Source organism: Pyrus communis, chromosome 11, assembly GCF_963583255.1.
Source record: "Pyrus communis chromosome 11, drPyrComm1.1, whole genome shotgun sequence".
Taxonomy (NCBI): domain Eukaryota; kingdom Viridiplantae; phylum Streptophyta; class Magnoliopsida; order Rosales; family Rosaceae; genus Pyrus; species Pyrus communis.
The window spans coordinates 3,412,501-3,436,957 of NC_084813.1; the positions used below are offsets into that span (position 1 = coordinate 3,412,501).

General features: G+C 37.6%; 1 protein-coding gene, 1 non-coding gene and 3 pseudogenes across 2 annotated transcripts in view; 4 read left to right on the forward strand and 1 right to left on the reverse strand.

The window, feature by feature from the left end:
* Positions 1–32, forward strand: part of TRNAV-CAC (transfer RNA valine (anticodon CAC)) — a 74-nt gene extending 42 nt beyond the window's left edge. The window contains exon 1 of the tRNA in view: positions 1–32. This exon is cut by the window's left edge and continues 42 nt beyond it. This is a non-coding gene — a tRNA (tRNA-Val).
* A 3,674-nt stretch (positions 33–3,706) lies between these two features.
* LOC137707775 (protein TONSOKU-like) lies at positions 3,707–6,326 on the reverse strand (annotated as a pseudogene).
* Positions 6,327–7,485: 1,159 nt separating this feature from the next.
* Positions 7,486–13,265, forward strand: LOC137707777 (protein TONSOKU-like; annotated as a pseudogene).
* An 843-nt stretch (positions 13,266–14,108) lies between these two features.
* LOC137709509 (G-type lectin S-receptor-like serine/threonine-protein kinase At1g61500) overlaps positions 14,109–24,457 on the forward strand; it is a 34,559-nt pseudogene continuing 24,210 nt past the window's right edge.
* LOC137709510 (rust resistance kinase Lr10-like) lies at positions 19,578–21,209 on the forward strand. The gene is made up of 2 exons (XM_068448596.1): positions 19,578–19,931; positions 20,016–21,209. Exons 1-2 carry the CDS (start codon positions 19,886–19,888, stop codon positions 21,098–21,100), a joined length of 1,131 nt encoding a protein of 376 aa, XP_068304697.1. The 5' UTR covers positions 19,578–19,885; the 3' UTR covers positions 21,101–21,209.

Here is a 24,457-nt window from a genome sequence, read left to right on the forward strand (position 1 = left end):
AGAGGTCCCCGGTTCGAACCCGGGCTCAGACATCTATATTATTTTTTACTTTGTTTTTACCCAACGTAATGACTTACTCTGTTGGGATGCAGATGTGTCATCTAACTGCTCACATTTTTCAAGTAACCCTGTGTAGTTTGATAACATAAATTTATCAATTGACGTAAAATGTACAGTTCACTTGCCATACCAACACGGTGCAAATATGTGGTCTCTTTATATGATCCTTCTCGTAAATTCGTAATGGTCGATTTGTTCATTTTTGTAGTTTCTTTTTTGGGCCGTAGCCCGTCCAATCCAATGTTCCAAAACAATAACAAAATATGGCCTGGCCCACACAGAACTTTGTTTTGGCGGGAAGAGATTCCCTCCATGTGAAATTTCCAAATTCCGAATGCCCTCCTCCCCAAAACCTCAGAACCTCGTATGCTGTATACATTCCGATCTCTCTCAATCTCTCAGACCAAGTAGAGAAACGAAATGCCCCAGGAGGACGCGCAACTGACATCGGCAAAAAAGGCTTACCGGAACACAAAGGCGGTGGGGAACCACGAGGAGGAGGGTCGGTGGGCAAACGCAATCGGCGACATGTTGAAGAAGAGAGGGGAGTACGTGGCAGCCCTGGAGTGGCTCCGGATCGACTACCACGCCTCCGTCAAATACTTGCCCCAAAAACATTGCCTCCCCACCTGTCAGTCTATGGGAGAGCATATCTTCGCCCTTGTGCTTCAAAGAGGCTCTTGTTTATCAGGTAACTTCTCGATTTGGGTTCGATTCGTGCGAATTTCATTTCGATTGCAGTGTTCAGTTTTGTTTCCCCTAATTGTATTTATTTATATTTTGTCGACAGTGGGGAGGTTTTTTGGTTGCTGAGAAATTTGGGGAAAACGAAAACAAAATAAGGGATTTGGGTGAAACGGTAACCAACTTCTTATTTTGATGGAAAAAATGAGTTGAGTGGAGGGTTTAGTGAGAAAATGCATGAAAGTGAAAGGGGTGAAATTGCTGAGCTCAAGTTTTTTGGTTTGTTGAAATTTTTTAGGAAAGAGTCAAAGACCCATTGAGATTTTCATATGGTTACCATCAGGGGAATTGAATTGTTTGGCATTTCTTATTTTGTTTATTTTGGAATGGTTGTATGATTTGTACTTTTGAGGGAATTTTTTTTGAGACTTTACCTGTTTTTGCTGCAGAAAAAACGTTTACAGCTTGCTGACGACGAGGTAATGGAAGACGATGCTGGGCGCAGCAGGCTCCATCACAACATTGGAAACGTTTACCTAAAGCTGAGGATGTGGGATAATGCTCGAGAACACATTGAGAAGAACACTATGATATGTAGAAGAATTGAGCATTGTCAAGGAGAGGCAAAGGGGTACATTAATCTTGGTGAATTGCATTACCTAATTCAGAAGTATGAGGAAGCTATCCATTGCTACTAAAAAGCACTTGAACTGGCAAAATCAATGGAAGATGAGGATGCTTTACTCAGGCAAATTGATCAAAATATTGAAACGGTAGAAGATGCCAGGAAATTAATGGATGAGCTGGAGAAAGAAGAGCAGAATCTCAAAAAGCTAACAAGAGACATGGCAATTGCAAGAGGCACACCATGTGTCTGCTGCAGCAAATTGCTTCTCTTGATTGTCTGATTGAGAAATCAAGGATGATCTTTGCCTGGCCAAAGGTACATACTTGACTCAATATGTCTTCCTCACTCTCTACTCTTTTGAACTGTATGTTGTTCATTTACTCACTTGTTTCTATCTTAAATGTAACTTTGTTGGTAGAAAAGAATTTCTGTTATATTTTAGTACGGCATAGAGCATATATATATATATACATATATATATGTATGTATGTAACTATGTATATATTTTCTTCCGCATTCCTAAGTTCTCTTTCAGTAGACCAATTGGGTTGGGATATGGTCTTCAAGGGTGCTTTTTCATCAAATTTATTTCCAATTCCAATTCGCTGGATAGATTTGCTTTGTTGGGTGTTTTTTTGGGCCATGTGGTTTGCACAATTAGTTATATTTCTCTAGAACTGTAAAAACTCATTTACATCCTGCTTTTTTCTTTGGTTGGAACTTGGAAGGACATGGTGGTGACAAATCTTGTTGGTATTATATGCTGTTAGGGAGGTCTCTGGGATGATTATTTAGATAGCGGTTATTTCATGGACGTCATTCTTTTTGGAATTGGAAGTTAACGAAGAAGCTTTCCAATCACCATGCTGAGCACAAAACCCTCTTGGTTGCATGCAAAGGAAATTGTGTAATACAAACTTTTGATATCATAAACACCTGTCAGTAATTAGCTCACATTGCTTTTAATGCTCTGTTTCATTTATTATTGCAGTCTAATAATTTTGATTGGCAGTCTAATAATTTTGATTGACAACTTGCCATAACAGAAAATTCAAAATGCATTTCCACATGACGAAGTTGTAGGTTTTGTTGTAGGGTGTGGCCCGTGTGGAGAGTATACTTAGGATCAACATATTAAAAATAAATTCCAGAAAATAAGAGGAATATCATCTTTTCATAGTTCATCAATAGAGTACATAGGTGTTTAAATAGACAGCAATACACCAGTTTTCCTAGTATTATTCTCTAGAATCATCCTTATTTGAAATGTTCATGATTAGTAGTTTTCCAAACCAGAACCAGCTTGTTTCTCAGACTTAACAGAGTCAATGCTGGAGGGCTTGAGTTAAACACTGTGTTTTTAGGCCCTTTAATTTTCGCATTAAGTAATTGTCATTAAGAACCTTAAGGATAGTAATTGGTCACAATGCACATTTTAGTTCAATTCAAGTTTCCCTTCACTTTTATAAACTGCTGCAATTATTTACTATCATCGTCATCACAATTTACATGGTTTATGATATCTTGCTATGATTTTCAAATATTTAAGAATTATTTTATTCATCTGAAAAGTTCAATAGTCCCATGTAATACCATGTGTCCTAATGGTTCTCAGGGGGTTCACAACCGAGAGAAGAAGAAAAAATTCCAAATGAATTGATTGAAATTTATTTGTGAGCGAGGATTTGTATTAGAGGCTTATATGAAAGAAAGTTCATTTTGACTCTTAAGTACCCCAAGGTGTTTGTGAAACAGTCATGTAACCAATCCCAGTCTTTGGGCTTTGTTGAGTTTGTTTCCATATAGGAGCTGGTAGTAATTACTCTAGCTCTTAAGGTACACTACCATTCATTTGTAAATTTGTGTATAATTGTATAAAGCCATCTGGCAACAAACAAAAGGCGGAGAGAGTCAAAGTTCACCCTTGCTTACAGTCTTTCTTGCATAAACTTAATACATGGGAAAACATGTATATGAATCATTCAAAGAAGTCAGCTTAAGCTTTAACATGAAATTTTTTGCAATGTTGGTTAGATACCTGAACCAAAGAAGTTGCACTAAATCGGTTGAAGTGGAGATCCAACGTCAATCTAGCATATTTTTGGCATGATGAAGTGATTACTTGTTGCAGTTTGTTCATTGTACCATTTCCTGGGAAACAATGAGGCCAATAAACAGTTAATACTGCCCACAATTCCTGGGAAAATGTTTTAGTAAATGAAAGAAGGCCTGAGTCCAGGTGAAGAATGTTTAACAGAAAGGCTGCTAAATACTTTCTAGTCCAGAAGCAACTCTTTTGAATCTAAATAAGCGTAGGCTAGAAATCACATGCTATTAGTAACCTAACTCATTGTGAGAAAGGTCTACCATTGCAAATGTTTTATTGGCATGCAGGGCATCCAACAATGGCATTAATGAAAAGTCTTGCAGTCCGCAATCGGACACATAAACATCATCATCTGAAACCTGAAAGACAAAAATATGAGTTTATCATCCCGCAATAGATTGTGGAATACAGAACAAGGATGTCCTTACTCGATTTTCCTCTAGCCTTACCTCCTGCTCATAGAGTTTCTTAAGCAGCTTCATATTGCGTGTCACAGATGACTTATAGCAGCAATCAGTGTATAGTTTTATCAACCTCTTTTGAACCCAGGTAACAGGTAAAATTGGATTGGCTATTAACATAATGGAAAGAAGTTGGAAAACAATACATTTCCTTATAGAATCTTTTATGTTATTGCAACAAAAAATATACAACTTTAAATCTAAAATCATGAATTTCAACAAAAAACAAGAAGTTTTGAAGAAAACAGGATATTAATATGAGAGAGAGAGAGAGAGAGAGAGAGAGAGAGCAGTAAAACACAATGGTGCCAAACTATAAGGATAAACCTCGAGAAGTTTTAGAATTTAATTAGGCATTGTTTTAGATACATGAAATGAACTAAAGGAGCGTATAAAAAGTTCCATATGCAGGCAAGCTTAACCATGTCTAAGCTACTTGGCCAGAATTTGTAATGCGCCACTGAGACAAAGAGTCCTACTCTTTAATTGTGAAAATCATCACCTTTAGTATGATTATTTCAGCAACAACACCTCGGTATGTGCCACAATATATATGACCATACTGCAAAGTTATTTCAAACACAACTACCTAGTTTTGGATGGTGAAAATGTTTAAAGAACCATTCAAATGCTTTCCTTCTGTTTTTTAAAGATGAATACAAATAAAATAAAAATCTCTGTATGAAATAACATATCCGCTGCAGTTCAGTGAATCATATTATAGGCCAACATTTTGATGACATAAATACTAGCAACTAGAAACATGCTAAACTCAACTAATGCCTACCCTCTGATCTTCTTTCGATAGGAAGCCGTAAGTAGTATAAGCATGCTGGTACAGTCTTGACAGACTCAATGCTTAACATATCAGAAAATGTGCCATAATCCAAATATATTAGGTCTCTGTCAATCTTGAATGTAATTTATTGCTGCAATTAACAAAGAAGACCACAATTTAGTAAATAATATAACTAAAACAGTGGCAACAAGGTATCAGAGACATAGAACCAGATTGAACCATCTGCATACAAGTGAACTGAGTAGCACTCACATTGTGTTCATCATCATAAAGAAACATAAGATGGGCAGCATCATTGTCATACACTACACTTTTAGAGACACTGGTGTCACCGTTAGAGACACTTGCAACAATAGGACTTTCATCGGAGCTTAAAGCTCTAAAACCTTTGGCTTTTTGAGTGACCACATTAAGATTCCTGGATTTGCATGAACTAGAGCTTTGTTCAATATCAACAGGATCGCAAGACCTCGTGGTACCATTTGTGGTATAGGCTGAGATATCCTACAAAACTCAAAGGGGTAAGCACTTAAAATGCATCTACAACACTAGGGCGAAAATAATCTCCATGATTAATCCGAGACTAACCCTACCTGAAATTTACGAGCAGGACTGCCTGTGTTACTTTTATTCTTCACTGCAACCAGATAAGAAATACAATATTCAATTATGGCTCTTCACTGTGGTTATAATTGAAGATCGAATTAGTGATTGATTAATACTTACAATATTCATCAGATTTAGCAACGAATTCTAATGGTTGTTTCTTAGACCAGCCTTTTGAGCAGGGTACCTCATCCTGCATTTCATTTTCATCATCAGAAAGGACTACACGAACGCGTTTATGCCCAATGACTGTCTGCTCATTGGTATCTGTCTTAGACAAACTTTTTGATGAAACATTAGTCTGGATGGTGATATTTTGTTTTCCTAAGGGAGTGGATTTCACCTTGACTGAAGCTTGGGTGGAACATTTGAGAGAAATTAAAGGTTCATCATCGTTTAACTTTTCCACACTGGATAAAGACTGTGATCTGCTGGAACTAGATTTTCTAATCTCTGAAGAACAGCGTGCATTATACGTACTATCTGACAGATGACGACTCCCTTATGTATCAGATTCAGAGCAGCGATCCGCTGCCACATTCTCTTTTTCAAGATCTTTATGATCTGATTTCTTCAATTCTTCAATACGAAGCTGCAATCTCCTACAAAGAGCTATCTACCTTTAAAAGAACTTAAAGAAAACTCCATTTAAATAATGATGCAACAAAAAATCTAATACATAATCCACTACAGAATTATTTTCCATATCAAGAACTCCACTTCACCCTATTTGGGTAAGGGGCTTGCACGAATTACCTGGCCTCTAAGACATTGTCGAATCTTATCATGTGACTATAGTGCATATTTTCTAGCGCCGTTAGCTGCACCGAAGGAAATGAAAAGTAAATAGAGGGACAAATTTATAGAATGTAAGGTAGTTACGCAAATTTTATATGCATGAGATTCTGTATTGTATCATGTAAAGATATGTAGAACAAATAAAAGTAGCGATACTACCTTTCTTGGAGAAGCTTGCAACATTCCTTCGAAACCTGGACATTTCTCTTTCCACAAACTTCCTACATTAACAAAAAAAATCCAAATGCTGTCCAGATTTCAGCATGTGTGGTTGGATTAAGTACTTTGAAGTACCAAAGAACTTCAAAATGACGGGATTTTCAGTGTGAAGATTTTTAAACCAATAGTTGACTTATCAATATAATCATTTATACCCTTTATGTTTCACATTATAGCAAATCGAGAGATTCTTGTGTAGAATGAAGCCCTAGCCCTTAGTATGCAACTTATGTGGATTTATCCATCAAATTAATCTAATGGTTTAATTCAACTACGTGGCCACGTAATTACGTGTACATTGAACGTTAGATTTACTTCATTTTAGTGGATTATTGAGTAATAAACGGAGTTAGAGCTGGAGTTGTTGTCATTTGTTTGTCTTCCAATTCTTTCTACTCTACGTTGCCTAAACAATTTGCAAATATACAAAGCTCTAAGCCTAAAACATGAAGATCAACACCAGCCCAATTGGTGTTTGGATTCTAGAAAAGTCTAGCAAATACAAGCAGCAAGCTTGGAAGGTAGAAGCTTCTAGAAGACTTTGTCCAGCTACAAATGAACTAGACCATTCTAGTTCAAATTTGCATGTTAAAGTCGGTGGGCATGCATAATAAGCTAGATAATTCTAGCAAGTTGTAATATTATATGGCTATTAGCCATATGTCGGTGGCATGCATGATTAGTAGCTAGAATGATCTAGCAATGTCCAAAGTCGGCAAACATGCCCTATAAATATGGGTGTGGTGCTATGTAACCAACCAAGCAAGCTTGTAATCAAGCAAGCAAGCAATCAAGTGAGAGTGAGATTGAGAAGCAAAAATAGTCTTGTAGTAGTGTGAGTGATCTAGAGTTTGTCTTTAGAAAGTGAGTGAGTGTCATATCTTCCTAAGAGTGTCCGTAATAGTTTGTGTTGTAATATTTTGTTTGTGTAATACAAGTAATTTGTTTACTTGTATTGTCTCTCCAACACTTGTGTTAGAGTTGAGTACTCTAAGTTTTTCCCCAACAAAACATCCAAGAACCATTTATAAGCTAACTAGCTAGCTAGCTCTACAGACACAAAGGAAAACGACTAAATGAAAAGCCGCGTGCAAGCTTAATTTCAGCAGCCTCCAGCAAAAACATGGCAAAGAAACTTGCAAAAATATTCCTTCTACTCCTAGCCATCTTGTTACTTAAACAAGCCGGCTCCGGCCAAACTCAGTCGATTACAAATGATGACTTGCCACTGAGTATGGTCACTGATGGAGGAAACCAATTACTACTCTAAAACCAAAATGTTTGGAAACCAATTTTCTCTGGGCTGCTGGACTATTTGTTCTCATCAGATAGCACCTGAGAAAATATCGACATATGGGTTCTTGCCATGCACGTCAACGGTCCTGGGAAATGTCATAATCAAAACTCATACACAATATGACATATATATACAATCGTATAGATACGACGTGTACAAATTATATATATATATATATATATATATATATATATATATATATATATATATATTACAAAAAAAATAGAAAAAATGGCTAACCAATAATTTCCTTGTAGCCAGTTTAAGACTGAAACTTCATCTATGTAATTTCCTCCATGTCTGAACTTTGAAAAGGAGGTTGTAATTTTTCAAGTTCCGCCTATGTAATTGGAAGAACTAACCGTTGAGAGTTGTCCCACATCGGTGAGGGACAAGGTTTGCTATGTGCTTATATGGTCTTGGATTACTCCCCATATTATCAATTGGTTTTATGGTGGAATCCCAATTTCATCATGGAATCAAAGCGGGTTATTCTCGTGTGAAGCCAAATGGCCACACGCGCTTGACGTCACCCAGTTGTTGTTCATGTGTAGGCTTGAAAATCTGTCACACGTGAGGGGGCATGTTGAGAGTTGTCTCACATCGGTGAGGGACAAGGTTTGCTATGTGCTTATATGGTCTTGGGTTACTTCCCATATTACCAATTGGTTTTATGGTGGAATCTCAATTTCATCACTAACAAGGGACATGTTAACCATCAATAACTTGCAGATTGTCTCTTATCTTATTGAAATTTAGCAACAATACTCATGATGCGACGTCTATTGGATCATGGATTTTTGTAGGTTTATTATATGCAGTGACAATTATTTCAGTCAGGAACTATATATTTAAATTTGCTGTTAGCAGGACAATGGTAAGGCTTTTTTGTACTCACTATCAGTCAACAACCATTATCTGTGTTTCAATCTTCAGATTTGCGAATGCCCTTTGCTATATTTGCTCGATTGGAAGTGCTCAATATCTCTGAAAATCCTCTCACTGCTACATGTGCATCTTGCCTCTCCTCTATCTTGGAAAATTGCAAGGGTAAAGTGCTTTCATTGAAGCTCAAGCATTTAAATTATTTTTTTCTGTTCTTATTGATGTTAAGTAGCATATATGCTTCTCGGTAAATTTAGTTATTTGAATGGAATTTGTTCAAAGTAACGCTGAATAGTCTCTGCTTATATGGTCTTTGCCTGTAGCTCTTTGCAGCTTGAGCAGAGAGCGCTGTTCTGTCACGTCAAGAACAATTCAAAAGGTTGCCGAGGCATTGAATGCTGATTTTGTGCTTGAGCGACACTGTATAGGTATGCTTGACATTTCACAATTGCAATACACATTATTGGCTGGACTTTTTTATTTTTATCAATTAACGGGTTGTCTCAATTCCTTTCCTTTCACAGGATATAACTACCCATTTCATGGAAATACCATCATTAATTTACTTTCCAAGCTTGGCACTTTGAAAAGGTTTAGATTCACTTAAAATCATTCTTTCTTTCAGTATGCATAGGTTACTCTATCCACTAACTGGGGTGAATATACAAATTTCTTTCTTTTGCAGATTATCAAAATTAAGTCTGAATGGACTGAGGCTAATGTTGAGAGTTGTCTCACATCGGTGAGGAACAATGTTTGTTATGTGCTTCTATAATTTTGGGCTACTCCTCGTATTGTCAATTGGTTTTATGGTGGAACCTCAATTTCAATCATGGTATCAAAGCAAGTTGTCCTCGTGTGAAGTCAAACGGCCACACGCGCTCCACGTCACCTTGTTGTGTTGTCCACGTGTAGGCTTGAAAATCGGCCACACGTGCGGGGGCGTGTTGAGAGTTGTCCCACATCGGTGAGGGACAAGGTTTGTTATGTGTTTATATGGTCTTATGCTACTTCCCATATTTCCAATTGGTTTTCTGGTGGAAGCCCAATTTCATCAGCTAAAGCAGTCTGTAGTTGATAGCATTTGCAAGCTTGCTAAAACCTTGTCCTTGTCAGGACTGGTATTGGTATTGTGAGTGCACTGTCATTTTGCATTACTTCTTAGTTCTCACTGTTGTTGGACTTCAGTCATTATGCCTATTCTCCTTACCGCTTTCGTCCAATTTTGTTTTTGGGTAAATTACACTTTATCACATCAGGTTTGTGGTTTATTTCAATTCCTTACAATATCTTCAAAACATTTCAATTTCATATCTTAAGTACTATTTTATTTCAAAATAATATATCCGTTACATTTTCCATTCATTGATCCGTTAAGTGCTGACATGACTGCCACATTTGTACCACGTGGCAAAAAGAATAATTTTTTTTTTTTTTAAACTTGGAGAGAAGGGAAAAAAAAAAAAAAAAAAGAAAGAAAGAGAAGCAATGATCCCCGCCACCCCCTCTCAAACCTTCCCCCCCCCCCCCCCCAACCAAAAAAAATCTGAACCCAGTGCTCCCTGACGCATCGCCTCGTCCCACCCTTGCACCTCCTCTACACACCCCACTTCTTAACTTCACACTCATTAGGAAGACGGGATCTGGATTGCAAGGAAAGGGGGATGGTTTTTTTTTTGTTTTTTTTTTATTTCATTTTTTTTTCTGGTTCCCTTCTTTTCTGGGTTGCAGATGGGATGGGATTTTTTTTTTTTTTTTTTTTTTTTTTTTGTGGTTCCCCTTCTTTTCTGGGTTACAAATGGGAAACATAGGGGGAGGGGGGGTTCTGGGTTTTGCAAGTTTTTTTTTTTTTTTTTTTTTTTTTGTTCTTTCCTGGTTGAAGATTCAAATGAGGTTTCGGCCGAGGGTGGGGTGATGGGATCTGTGTTTCCTAGGTTTTTTCCTTTTTTTTTTTTTTTTTTTTTTTTTTTTCCTCCTTCTTCCTTGTTGTTGTTGCTATTGCAGTTTTAGGGATGTGGGTGGTGGTTGTGGGGAGATGGGATGAGTTTCATTTTTTTTTTTTTTTTTTTTTTCAGAAAAGTCAGATTTAAAAAAAAAATTAAATTTTTTTTTTGCCACGTGGCATACATTTGGCAGTCACGTCAGCAGTTAACGGATTCATGGATGGAAAATCTAACGGATGTATTATTTTGAAATAAAACAGTACTTAAGGTATAAAAGTGAAATATTTTGAAGATGTTGTAAGGAATTGAAATAGGCCCCAAACCTGAGGTATGAAAATGTAATTCACCCTTTGTTTTTTAATATTCTTTTGCAGGGTGAGGCATTAGGGTAGTTCCAATGTGTGAAACCTTCTCCCAGGCAATACACTATGCTATCCACCCAGTGAACAGTAACTGCCTTTAATGAACAGTAATTGCCTTTTGCATCTCCACCGTTGCACTTCAATAGCCCTTGCAATAAGCAATAAAATATTAGTATTTTTTTTATTTATAAAATAATATAAAATAATCTTAATTGTAATTTCAAATAAGATTTTTAATCGTTCTCGTTGCGCTACGTGTTATTATCCGGAAAATTATTAAATAATACAAAATAATTTTATTTGTAATTTCGGATAAGATTTTTAATAGTTCTCGTTGCACCACTTGTCATAAAATCCAAAAAGACAATTATTGGAGATGGATTTCCGATAAGATTTTTAATCATACTCGTTGTACCACGTGTCATTATCCGAAAATATAATTATTGGTGATGGATTTCTGATAAGATTATTAACCAATCACGCTGCACCACGTGTCATTATCTATTTATAGAAAAGTAAAAACAATTTTTTTTAAAAAAAAATTCAAATTTTTTTTCGGATTTTTTTACAATTTTTTTAAAATTTTTATTCAACTAATTAATCTCTGCCGTTGGATATAAAAAAATTTGAATTCCAACACTCCAGATTGTGCCACGTGTCACAACGGTAACTTTTCTTAATTTTAAAACTATTTTTTCTTTTATTTATTTATTTATAAAGCATATTAATATCAACCGTTGATCTCAGATCCAACGGTTGATATTAAATAAGATTTTTTTTTATTTTTTTTTTACCGTTAAGATCGAACGGTCCAAGTTAAAGATCCGTTGAGATCGAACGGACCATGGGAAGCCACGTGGCTTCCCAACGGTAACATTTCAGTCTGAAAAGTGGGCTGATTTTTTTGAAAATATGTCGGCAACGCGTCCCACGCCCGAGTGGGGTGCACGCGCCTGACAGAAAAAAATAAAAAAAGGGCCTAACACCGGGCTGACGTCAGCCTTGGCGTCACATCCACTCAGACTCTCGGGCTAGCAATTCTTCATAGGCCCAGAGCTCGGGCCTCGAGCTCCTTCACGCTGGAGCGAATCCACAGGGCCTCGGGCCCTTTTCTCTGGCCTGTCTCCTGAGCAATCCACCACGGTGGAGTTGCTCTTACTATTAACTGAGTCATTGTTCAGCCAAACTTCAGAGTCTGTGAAACTTGACTTTTCAAAATGTAAAGTGACGTCTAATTATATTCACAGACTAAGCACCGATTCTTCTATGATTTGTGGCATTGTTGAGCTGAACCTTTCGGAAAATCCCATCACAGAGAAGGTTTGTTCTCTCATTTGTATATACAAATACATGAAGATATGCTGCCTTTATAAACCTGAGATTTTTTGTTGGAGCTGCATGAGATTATTTTGTCATTAACACTCTTCTGGCTTTTACATGTCCTTTGTGCTTCCACTTTATTTGTGTTAACTTTTGACCTGAATTGTCATTCTTCACCATGTACGCCCAAATCCGTCCAAGGGCTTTATCTTCAAAGAATGTTGTCATTAGTCTCTTTGCTAGTCTAAGAATCAAGTTTCTGCTACGAGAATTTCTTGGATCTTACCCAGACAAAAAGGGTAGTCGATACATTTCTAATTAATTCCATTTCATCACTATGAACACAGGGTAGCAATGCACTATCATCAATGCTTTTGGATTCTCAATGTTGTCTGAAAGTGTTGGGACTGCTGGAATTCTTCGAATAATCAAGGCATTATCAGGTTCACACTACTAAGCTCACCTCTGTCCTTACTCCCAAATATTAGTCCCAAGAAATGGAACTAATAATAATTGTTTGGTTTGATGTTTTAAGTAGGTAATGGTTGTCTTGAAGAGCTGAATCTTGCTGAAAACGCCAACGTGGAAAAACAGTACTCTGAATCTACTCCGGAGTCCGACCCCATCTGCACAAAAGGAAGCTGACCCTGCTCAACGGGGTTCCTGCCATGCGAACACTGATTTAGATGCGCTTGAAGTTGCTGATAGTGAAGATGATCAAGAAAAGGTTGAAACTGCTGCACATGAACTTGATGACAGCTTTACAAGCCCGTAGCAGAGTAATTCCTCGTCTCCTGGGCGCCAGTTTATTCAAGAGCTTTCTACTGCCGTTAATATGGCAAAAAAATTGCAGCTACTGGACCTTAGCAGCAATGGCTTCTCCAGAGAAAATGCAGAAATATTGCATTCTTCATGGTCAAGTTCAAGAGCCGGTGCAGCTCGGAGGCATATCAAGGACCAGACCATCCATTTATTTATGAAGGGAATCAAGTGTTGTGTGAAACCCTTGGTTCTTGCTGCCACAACATCCTCGTTGAGATCGTGGTGTAAATTCATACTTCCAAATTTTTTGCCATTAAAACCTAAAAATGTATAGATACATGACTGCGTAAATTATGCAGACCATAACAACTTTTATTTTTGCAAAGGATTTGTGAGACATAATGTTAATATATATTACGTGTATTTGTTTAGGTAAGTGTAAGTGAACCTGGACACTCCCACTCTACCCAATCATTAAAATTCTAATTAAAGTTCAACACCAACAACAAACCCAAATTCGACCCCAACAGCAAACCCTAAAATTCGAAAATTCTAATTAAAACACAAAATTACATAATCAATTGCATAATTAGAGAGAACAATAACTAGATTCAATCAATTGAAAGAAAATTGCTAGAAAAATAGGAGGAGGGGGAAGAACAGAGGGAGGGGCGGAACCTAGGAAGAACAAGAAAAGTGAAGGCGAACTAGGATTCAAACGAAGAAGAAGAATTTGAGAAGACGAACATGGGATTCAGACAACAGAGCAAAAGTGCGTCTGAAGAGGAAGAGAGAGCGTCTGGAGACCTAGATTGGGTCTGGAGAGGAAGGAGAGAGCGAGAGATTTCAGCGTGACTAAATTGTACCGTGGTTTTGGACGGTATAAGCAAGCAGGTAAATACCGTCTAAAAAAGGTGGATCCGGATTATTTAGTTTAAAAGGATACGAAACATCGTATTCTGTAATATTAGTACTATCTGATGATGCTTTATCCGGTGTTTCAAACAGGGCCTTAGAATATTTCAAAGGGCCTACATTTCAAGATTTGGAAGTTAGAACAAATTATATATTAAAGCGAAACAAGAGACCTGACTCTTATTCCTTTTACTAATTCCCTATTCCATCTGATGCTCCAATCTCTTCGCTGAGATTTTTCCTTTTTCCTCCAACATCAATCATGCATTTCTTTCTGCTCCAATCGTTGTTTCCATTTCTTTTGATCGCTTCCTTTCTTTCGATCAACGTTGAGTTAAGTCTATGCCAGAATGGTCAACAATTCACAAACTGCAGCAGCGAACTCAATTGTGGTGGCGTCGGAGGCATATCCTATCCCTTTTGGGGGGTAAACCGAGCTAGTTACTGTGGTCAACCCGGATTTGAGGTCCAATGCCTAGACAACGTCCGTGTTCAACATGACGGGTGCGAGCTATAGAATTCTGCAAATGAACACTACAACAAATTCTCGGACCGTTAAGGTTGCTAGGAACGATTACTGGGGTAGTATTTGTAATCCGACTTTCGTCAACACCACCCTCAACTTCTCTCTGTTTGATTATGTTTCTACTTATACAAACATGACGTTTTACTACCAATGCCCTACCACCATAACGCTTCCTAATTTTCAGTCCTGCAACATAAGCAGTACAGTGAGCTCTGTTTTCTATGTGACACGTTCGATGACTTCTGTGAGCTGTACATATGAGGTTATTGTTCCCGTTTATACAACAGCTGCTCTTGCTATAGAGGCCGGTCAAACAACTGTGATCAGCGATGCGGTAGACGGGGGTTTCTCACTGCAATTGCAGATTGACAACGATCAATGCGACAAATGTTTGGAATCAGGAGGACAGTGTGGGCTTAGCACTAGTACTAATTCTGGATTCAGTTGCTTTTGCGCAGATCAAGCCTATGCATCCATATGTAATTCAAGTCAAAACGGAGGTACGTCTGTCCCTTGTCATTCTCATATAAATTACACATTTGGAACTCCTAGCTTGCTTTTTGTTTTAGATGATTAGTCGTAAAATGTGAGCTATCTGGTCCCATGCTAAAATTTGGAAGCAGAGGGAAGGAATCTAAACCGAGATCCCCTCTCGTAACTCTGCCCTGCTTCTCCCCTCTCATCTACCATTTACAAACCTAAATCCCGCAAAAATCGAAACAAAAAAGGCAAAAAAATCTTCAGTATTTCCATTTTCATAACCAGATCCAAACCCAAAATTCGAAACAAAAACAAAGCAAAAAGAAAATTACAAAATCGCTGTGCGTTTCATTACGCACAGCAGTTGTCCAATCACACATGCACAACGATCATTCTAATCACACATGCACAACGATCATTCTAATCACACATGCACAACAATCGTTCTAATCACACATGCACTCCAGACTCCCTGATCGCAGACCTTCGCCGTTGATGCCGCAGAAGCAGGCCGATGAATAACCAGATGACCTGGACTCTGATCTGGGTTTTGATTTGCCAATTGGGTTCTAGAAAAAATAGGAAAAAAAGGGAGATGAACGGAGAAAAATAGGAAGAAAATGATGGAGACGAAGAGGGAGAGGGACGAAGAAAAAAAGGGATTAAGACGGAGAAAAATTGGGAAGAAACAGAGGGAGAGGAGAGAAAAAGAGTGTGAGGAAAGAGCAAAATTATTAAGGATAAGGGAGATGAACGGAAAAGAAGTAGGAAGGGTCCGAAGGGACTAGGGAGGCTTCTAGAACGGAAAAAAAATGGATAAAAGTATGAATTAAATAATAATAAATATGAATTAAATTATATTAATTATTTATTAAATAATATAATATTAGATTTTGTTATTATTATGTTTTTTTAATCCGACATCAAACACTTGACTAAGGCAGTCAAGTTTAGTTTAGTCTAACTTATGAGGATGTATTCAATTGAGATTTTGAGGGATTTAAATTCTTTTAATGAATCTAGGGGTATTCAATTAAGATTTTAAGTGATTCTCTGAAATTTAAGGTGTATTCAATTAGAATTTAAAATAGTTTAGTAAAATCTTTAGAAATCTGAGTGTATTCAATTATGATTTTAAAGAAGTTTATAACATTCCAGGTGTATTCAATTAAAAATTGATGTTAAAGAATTTGAGAAAGTTGAGGAATTAAAGAGAATTTGAGAGATTTCGTAATGTATTTTAAGTATCCAAAAATCTCACATCTTCTCATGAGATTTCGAGGGAATTGAATCAAAATTTTAAATGAAATATCTACAAATCAATTAAACTGCATAAAAATCCATAGATTTATAAATTCATTAAAGCCTCTCAAATTCTCAATTGAATACACCCTTTTAGTCATTGAAACTAGTTTAGTTCAAGATAATCTGATGCAACAAACGCACCCTTCAAGATTTTTTATGTTTTGGTCAGCTTGTGTTGATGTATAACTGTTCTCTCCCATCATGTAGCAACGGTGATATTACCTCACATTTTTGTGTGAGCTGATGAATGAATCACCATCGCGTTTGCTTCTCTGATTGTCTTTGCAATTTTTTTTCCATTCCCAGAATTCCAAAACATATAAACTGAGAGTTATTACGATCAAACTTTCTATTTTTGTTTTTTATAAACAAAAAAAGTAACACAAAAGGAGATAACTAAGATCCTTATTAGTCATTTTACAAATAGATAAATTTGTAATTAAAAAAATTTATAAAAATATGAATGGAAAGATAAGATATTGAAGTGGAAATAACAACTCTATTATGATATTTTCTCCGAGTCCATGATCCCTCGACTTTGCTACATAGCTTCTGGAGTTGACTCCGCCGTCCCTTGACTATTTTCCATACCAGAAATAATATTAAACTTGTACGTGGCTTCTTCGGATTGGCCGGTGTACAAGAAATTAAAATATCAGTTTTTGGTCAAAATTCAAATATGAATGACGGAAAAATGAGAAAAGAAACATTGCAGAAGAAAGAGCGGCTACTGTTTCGTATCTTTGAATATTTCAAAGGGCCTACATTTCAAGATTTTGGAAGTTGGAACAAATTATATATTAAGACCTGACTCTTATTCCTTTTACTAGTTTACCCATTTCATTTGATGCTCCAACCTCTTTGCTGAGCCTTTTCCTCCAACTTCCATAATGCATTCCTTTCTCCTCCAATCACTGTTTCCATATCTTTTGATCGCTTCCTTTCTTTGGATTAACCTCGAGTTAAGTCTATGCCAGGGTGATGAACAATTCAAAAACTGCAGCAGAGCTGTCAATTGTGGTCACGTCGGAAACCTGACTCTTATTCCTTGTACTACTTCCCCCATTTCATTTGACTCTCCTGTCTCTTTGCTGAGCTTTTTCCTCCAACATCCATCATGCATTCCTTTCTGCTCCAATCGTTGTTTCCATTTCTTTTGATCGCTTCCTTCCTTTCGATCAACGTCGAGTTAAGTCTATGCCAGGATGATGCACAATTCACAAACTGCAGCAGCTCTATCAATTGTGGTGGCGTCGGAAACATCTCCTACCCCTTTTATGGGGTAAACAGAGCTACTTACTGTGGTCACTGGTCAGCCAGGGTCCAATGTCTACACAAAGTCCCTGTGATCAACATGAAAGGTCTGAGCTTTAGAATTCTTGAAATGAATTCTACTACTACTCCTCGGACTGTTTCGGTTGCTAGGCTGGATTACTGGAGTACTATCTGTCCTCCCACTTTCGTCAACACCACCCTCAACTTCTCCTTGTTTGATTATGGCTCTGGTTATACAAACATGACGTTTTACTACCTATGCAATATCAACAACATAGGGCTTCCTAGCACGCAGTGCAACATAAGCAATACAGTGAGCCCTGTTTTCTATGCGACACGTTCGATGGTTGAGCAGACATCTTCTGTCAGCTGTACAGATGAGGTTATTGTTTCGGTTTATACAGCAGCTGCTCAGGCTATAGAGGCCAGTCAAACAACCGTCAGCGATGCTGTAAACAGGGGCTTCCCATTGGAATTGGAGATTGACAGCAATCAATGTAACAAATGTGAGGAATCAGGAGGACAGTGTGGGCTTAACAATACTATTAATTCTGGATTCAGTTGCTTTTGCCCAGATCAAGCCTATGCATCCATATGTAATGGAACTAGTAATTCAAGTCAAAACGGGGGTATGTCTGTCACTTGTCATTCTCATATAAATTACACATTTGGAACTCCTAGCTTGCTTTTAGTTCTAGATGATTCGTCGAAAAATGTGAGCTATCTGGTCCCATGCTAAAATTTGGAAGCAGAGGGAAGGAATCTAGTATAGTAAGAGCCAACTGTTAGCATAAGAGCAGACAATTAATGGATTAGTTTGGTATCCATGTTGGATTAAATTTTTTTGGTTTCTGAAACCAATTATTGCTAAATAATGTAGTTACCTTAATCATTTTCAAAAACTATGAATTATTTTCCGAATTGAATACCAAATAACTCCTTATATTTCTCGCAAATGCAGCCCGAGCCAACCTAAAACCCTTAAAGATTGTTCATGATTTGGTCAGCTTGTGTGTTGACAAATAAGATATATATATATATATATATGTGTGTGTGTGTGTGTGTGTGTGTGTGTATTGAGTTATAGTTCTTGCCACTTGCAATCATCTCACAAGATAGATTACTTGGATGGTTAGACTTTGTGCTGATACAAGAGAGAGAGAAACTGCTCTCTCCCTTCAAGTAGCAACGGTAATATTCCCTCACATCTTTTGCGTGAGCTGATGAATGAATCACCATCGCGTTTGCTTCTCAGATTGTCTTTGCAATTTTTTTTCCATTCCCAGAATTCCAAAAATCAACCTCTAACAGCAATTTTTTTTCCATTCCCAGAATTCCAAAACTCAACCTCTAACAGTTTTAGCCTTTGTTTGGCGCCTTTCTAGTCAACCCTTTTTGTTGCTCTTCTCACATTGCAAAATTTTTCTTTTAAATTCCAGTTTTACATATTACAAGTAGTGAAATAAATGTTTCTGCATACATGTCAAACAGTGTATTTTTGTCGAAACATACACATAACCTACCATACAACTATACCCATTCCCCAACAACGTGTCAGCCCTTGTTGACTTTGATGATTGTAATATAAGTGCAGAGCGATTTAGGTATACAAATCTTCGCGATGCAAAGTTGACCATAGAAATAGTAACAAACTTGGCCACCAAAACTTTCCATTGGCTATAAGCACTAGTAATTAAATTAACGTTCCAAATGAAACTATCATCTCTTTTTTCTTCGACTTTGAATCGTACTCGCTCTCTCGCGCCATGGAAATACAACAAAACATCTCTTGGCTCCTTGTGATCTCCACTACCATATGCCTTTTTCATGTCTGAAAATCTTCGGCTGTGGATGACAATCGATACTTCTTCAACTGCCGCGCATCGTTTTAATGAGCAAATTTTCTGAAGGATGGTGGGTGGAGGAATGAGGGTGAGCAAATTTTCGGAGGATGGTGGGTGGAGGAATGAGGGTGCAATGGGGAAGTAATCTATATGGAATTGATTGGGTGGAGGAATGATCGTTTTAATGAGCAAATTTCAGTTCCATTGTTATGTTTTTTTATTGCTTGTTCTGTTTTCCAATTGGGTTTTTGGGGGGGGGGGGGGGGGGGGGGGGGGGTGGCGGCGCGGGGGACACCTCCCCAAGATTAAGAGTTGCTTCTCTTCTTTACTGTTTTCCAATTGAGATTGAATTTGGAATTTTTATTTGCTTCTCTTCTTTACTGGCATGCAATTAATCAGTTGACATAAATTGGAAATTTTATTTGCTTCTCTTCTTTACTGGCATGCAATTAATCAGTTTTAAGTTAGGAGTCTAGACTTTATGTTGGTGGGACATGAACAAATTCACTTGTTTTGAGCAGATTGGCGTTTATTGTTTTTTCTTTTAAACTCTTCCAGTTTAAGAAGATTGGATCTTGTGTGATTTAGCTAACTGCAGTTTTCTTTACAATGCAAGGTGCAGGAGATAAGCGGTTGAAATTGAAGCTAGGACTAGGTAAGATTGATATCTCTACATTTAAATGTCCATTGATTGCTCTGCATAACATACCTCCAATCAAATTTAACTCTCCTTTAACAGTTGGTGCAGCTTTTGTTGTCGTCGTTCTAGTTGTTGTCTGCTGTTTCTTTTGGAACAAGCGTATCCAAAAACATCAAATTGTTGAGGCCTTTCTAAGGAGCCATGGGCCGCTTCAAGTTCAAAGGCATAGCTATTCGGAGGTCAAGAAAATGACCAACTCCTTCAAAGAAAAATTAGGACAAGGAGGCTATGGTGCTGTTTACAAAGGAAAGTTAAAGGACGGCCGTCTTGTAGCAGTGAAGGTCTTGACCAAACTTAAAGGAGATGGAGAAGAATTTATCAATGAAGTGGCAGCCATTAGTCGAACTTCCCATGTCAACATTGTCTCCTTGTTGGGCTACTGTTTTGAGTGTTCGAAGAGGGCTCTGATCTATGAATTCATGCCTAATGGATCGCTCGAGAAGTTCATATTTAATGCAAGTAATCCCAAGAATGATCATCATCACTTGGGATGGGAAACTCTGGATCAAATTTCACTCGGTATTGCTCGAGGATTGGAGTACTTACATCGTGGTTGCAACACAAGAATTTTGCATTTTGACATCAAGCCTCACAACATTCTTCTCAATGAAAAGTTTACCCCAAAAATCTCAGATTTTGGCCTTGCCAAAATATGCAACAGGAACGAGAGCATTGTGTCGATGTTCGGAGCTAGAGGTACAGCAGGATACATTGCTCCAGAACTATTTTCTAGAAACTTTGGAAAGGTCTCGCACAAGTCTGATGTGTACAGCTACGGAATGATGCTTTCGGAGATGGTTGGAGGAAGAAGGAACATCGACACGGAAGTTGAAAATACAAGTGAAATATATTTCCCGCATTGGATTTACCAGCGTCTTGAACGAGATGAAGAGCTTGGTCTACAGAGTGTTACGAACGAGGAAGACAAAGTAAGAGCGAGGAAGATGATCATAGTAAGTTTGTGGTGCATACAAACTGATCCTTCAAACCGGCCAGCGATGAAGGAAGTGATAGATATGTTGGAAGGGAGTGTTGATTCGTTGCAGATACCACCCAAGCCTTACTTGTCTTCTCCTCCAAAATCCCTGGCAGATTCTTCTACTACATTGGTATCAATACAGTAGAAACCCTGTATTTTACTTGAACGAATATGTGGTTTTTGAGGCAATCTAAATAATCAAGTATGCATTTCATTTTTGTTTTTCGTTTTTTTTTTCTCTCTCTATATATGAATGAATCAACACAGTAGGAGTGACTCACTCCTACTACCATCCAGCAATCAAATATATATTCAACACAAAATGTGTGAAACATTTGCATTTGTGGCCCAGGCCAGTGGACCAAGGTAGTGTGCCCGCTTCATGCATCTTGCGAAGCCACGTGATTCTATTCTGACAAACAGTGAAGAGAATTGAAGTCGTGTTGAATTTCAGGGTTTTTGCATAACCTTTGAAAATGAGTGGATTGGCGGTACCCCATTACTTGAAAAAACAACTCTATTGTCACGCCCCAATCCCGACATACGTCCAGAATTGACACGTGACGTCACAAAAAATCCGTTTCTATCATATCCCACCTCCTGGATATGGGCAAGCACAACTCAATAATCGAATCGCATAGTTATTTTTCGTATGCATTATGGCTGCATCTAACCTCCCTGTTAGACTACCAACGTACCCTAGACAGGGATCAAGCCATTCGTAGTTCGTCATGCACAATAATTGACATACAACACAGTCCAATTAAGTCGAAAGGCATAACATTTCCCTATCAATCAATAGAACTTGACAAGCATGAAAATACTAGACTCAGGGTTACATAACAAACCCATCTGAAAAACATGATTTCCCCTCCAACTATATATAAATCATTATGTCGCAACATGATACCGCAATTCACAACATATATCACTTCAAAGAACCAACGAAGCACAATACCATTCTCTAGCCACATTTATCAACAAGTCTAATCATAACAATAACCATGATCTCCAACATAACAATCCCACATGACGACTAACCTTTCCACTTCATCCATCACGTAATTCATCACGTTTTCTAAAATCGCATTTCATAGTGTGTAACATAGTTAAGAATTAACAAAGTACACATGATTCTCTAGAAATATTAATCAACTAAAATACTCATGATAACCCCATTCATATCCAACGTCATTCCATAATCGCATCAATCAATAATGTCAACCATCACATCATCAATAACACATACAACAAGTCGAAACGCAAGGCTAGAGCAACACAATTCAGTTGAAGACTACATCTTTGGAAAAGGGGATTTTGGACCACCCAACGGACCAAGGCTCCAAAGGGGATTCCGGACCATCACTCAACGGAATCCAAACAGAACTCAGTTCCAGGCCACCCAACCGAATTGAACGGAAGTCCAAGAAGCATAACAACAGCTCGAAGGAACAAGACATGATTCAAGTTACCCAATTCACGAAACTCAACGAAACAAAGCAATATTAAGCAAAATCCACATCATAATAGGTCATCAGTCATTTACTAGACCTCCCATCTCCCAAGCAATTCAATATGCATTTCAATCACATGTCACAACCATTTCCAATACACAAGTCAAATCACATTTCACTTCATCATACTAATCACTATACTTCCAACATTATATCTCAATACATAGCTTGTAACATATCAAGGAATCACGAAGTACAATATTACTATTTAATTACGTTAATCAATCAGTGAGATAACATATCATTTCACGAATTTAATTAAAGAACTCTACATAATTCCCAATTTGGGTTAAGAATAATAACATGATAATTCTAATTATTTTCACAATATCTATTGTGGGTAATTCCCATCTACTCGAATTTAGGATTCTAAGATCACCTTACGGAATGAACAAGAGCAAGGATTCTGGACCACTCAACGAAATTCAACAACATTGGGTTCTGGACCACTCAACGGAACCAAAATATCAAGTGGTTTCTTATCATCTACCCAGACCTGTCATATGTAAAGTCAAAGCCAATATTATGGAATTGGTGCACTGGCAAATCAGGCACCCAGACAAGCTGAGAGGCTTGGGTGAGGGACAATAAAATAAGCATGTGATACAATAATAAAACTAACCATCAATCATAATTTATAAACCTTGAATATAAATCTTTCATAAGAAATCAATACCTTACTTTTGAAAACTCCGAGGGAGTCACCCAGATATCCAAAAGTTCATTTCAAACAACCATAACATCTCACACCCATATTCACATACACACAATGAAAGTAGAATTAGGGCGACATTGTTCATCCAAAGCCTACACCTTTGCAACCATCTCAAACTAAACTCAATGAACTAATGTGGATACAATCTCGGACCATCACTCAACGGGATCGCGGAGTAAGAGGGATTCCGGACCATCACTCAACGGAACCCAAACCACGATACGATTCCTGACCATCACTCAACGGAATCGCAGAGTGGAGTAGGAAGGATTCCGGACCATCACTCAACGGAATCCAAACAGAACTCAGTTCCAGGCCACCCAACCGAATTGAATGGAAGTCCAAGAAGTATAACAACGGCTCGAAGGAACAAGACATGATTCAAATTACCCAATTCACGAAACTCAACAAAACAAAGCAATATTAAGCAAAATCCACATCATAATGGGTCATCAGTCATTTACTAGACCTCCCATCTCCCAAGCACTTCAATATGCGTTTCAATCACATGTCACAACCATTTCCAATACACAAGTCAAATCACATTTCACTTCATCATACTAATCACTATACTTCCAACATTATATCTCAATACATAGCTTGTAACATATCAAGGAATCACGAAGTACAATATTACTATTTAATTACGTTAATCAATTAGTGAGATAACATATCATTTCACGAATTTAATTAAAGAACTCTACATAATTCCCAATTTGGGTTAAGAATAATAACATGATAATTCTAATTATTTTCACAATATCTATTGTGGGTAATTCCCATCTACTCGAATTTAGGATTCTAAGATCACCTTACGGAATGAACAAGAGCAAGGATTCTGGACCACTCAACGAAATTCAACAACATTGGGTTCTGGACCACTCAACGGAACCAAAATATCAAGTGGTTTCTTATAATCTACCCAGACCTGTCATATGTAAAGTCAAAGCCAATATTATGGAATTGGTGCACTGGCAAATCAGGCACCCAGACAAGCTGAGAGGCTTGAGTGAGGGACAATAAAATAAGCATGTGATACAATAATAAAACTAACCATCAATCATAATTTATAAACCTTGAATATAAATCTTTCATAAGAAATCAATACCCTACTTTTGAAAACTCCGAGGGAGTCACCCAGATATCCAAAAGTTCATTTCAAACAACCATAACATCTCACACCCATATTCACATACACACAATGAAAGTAGAATTAGGGCGACATTGTTCATCCAAAGCCTACACCTTTGCAACCATCTCAAACTAAACTCAA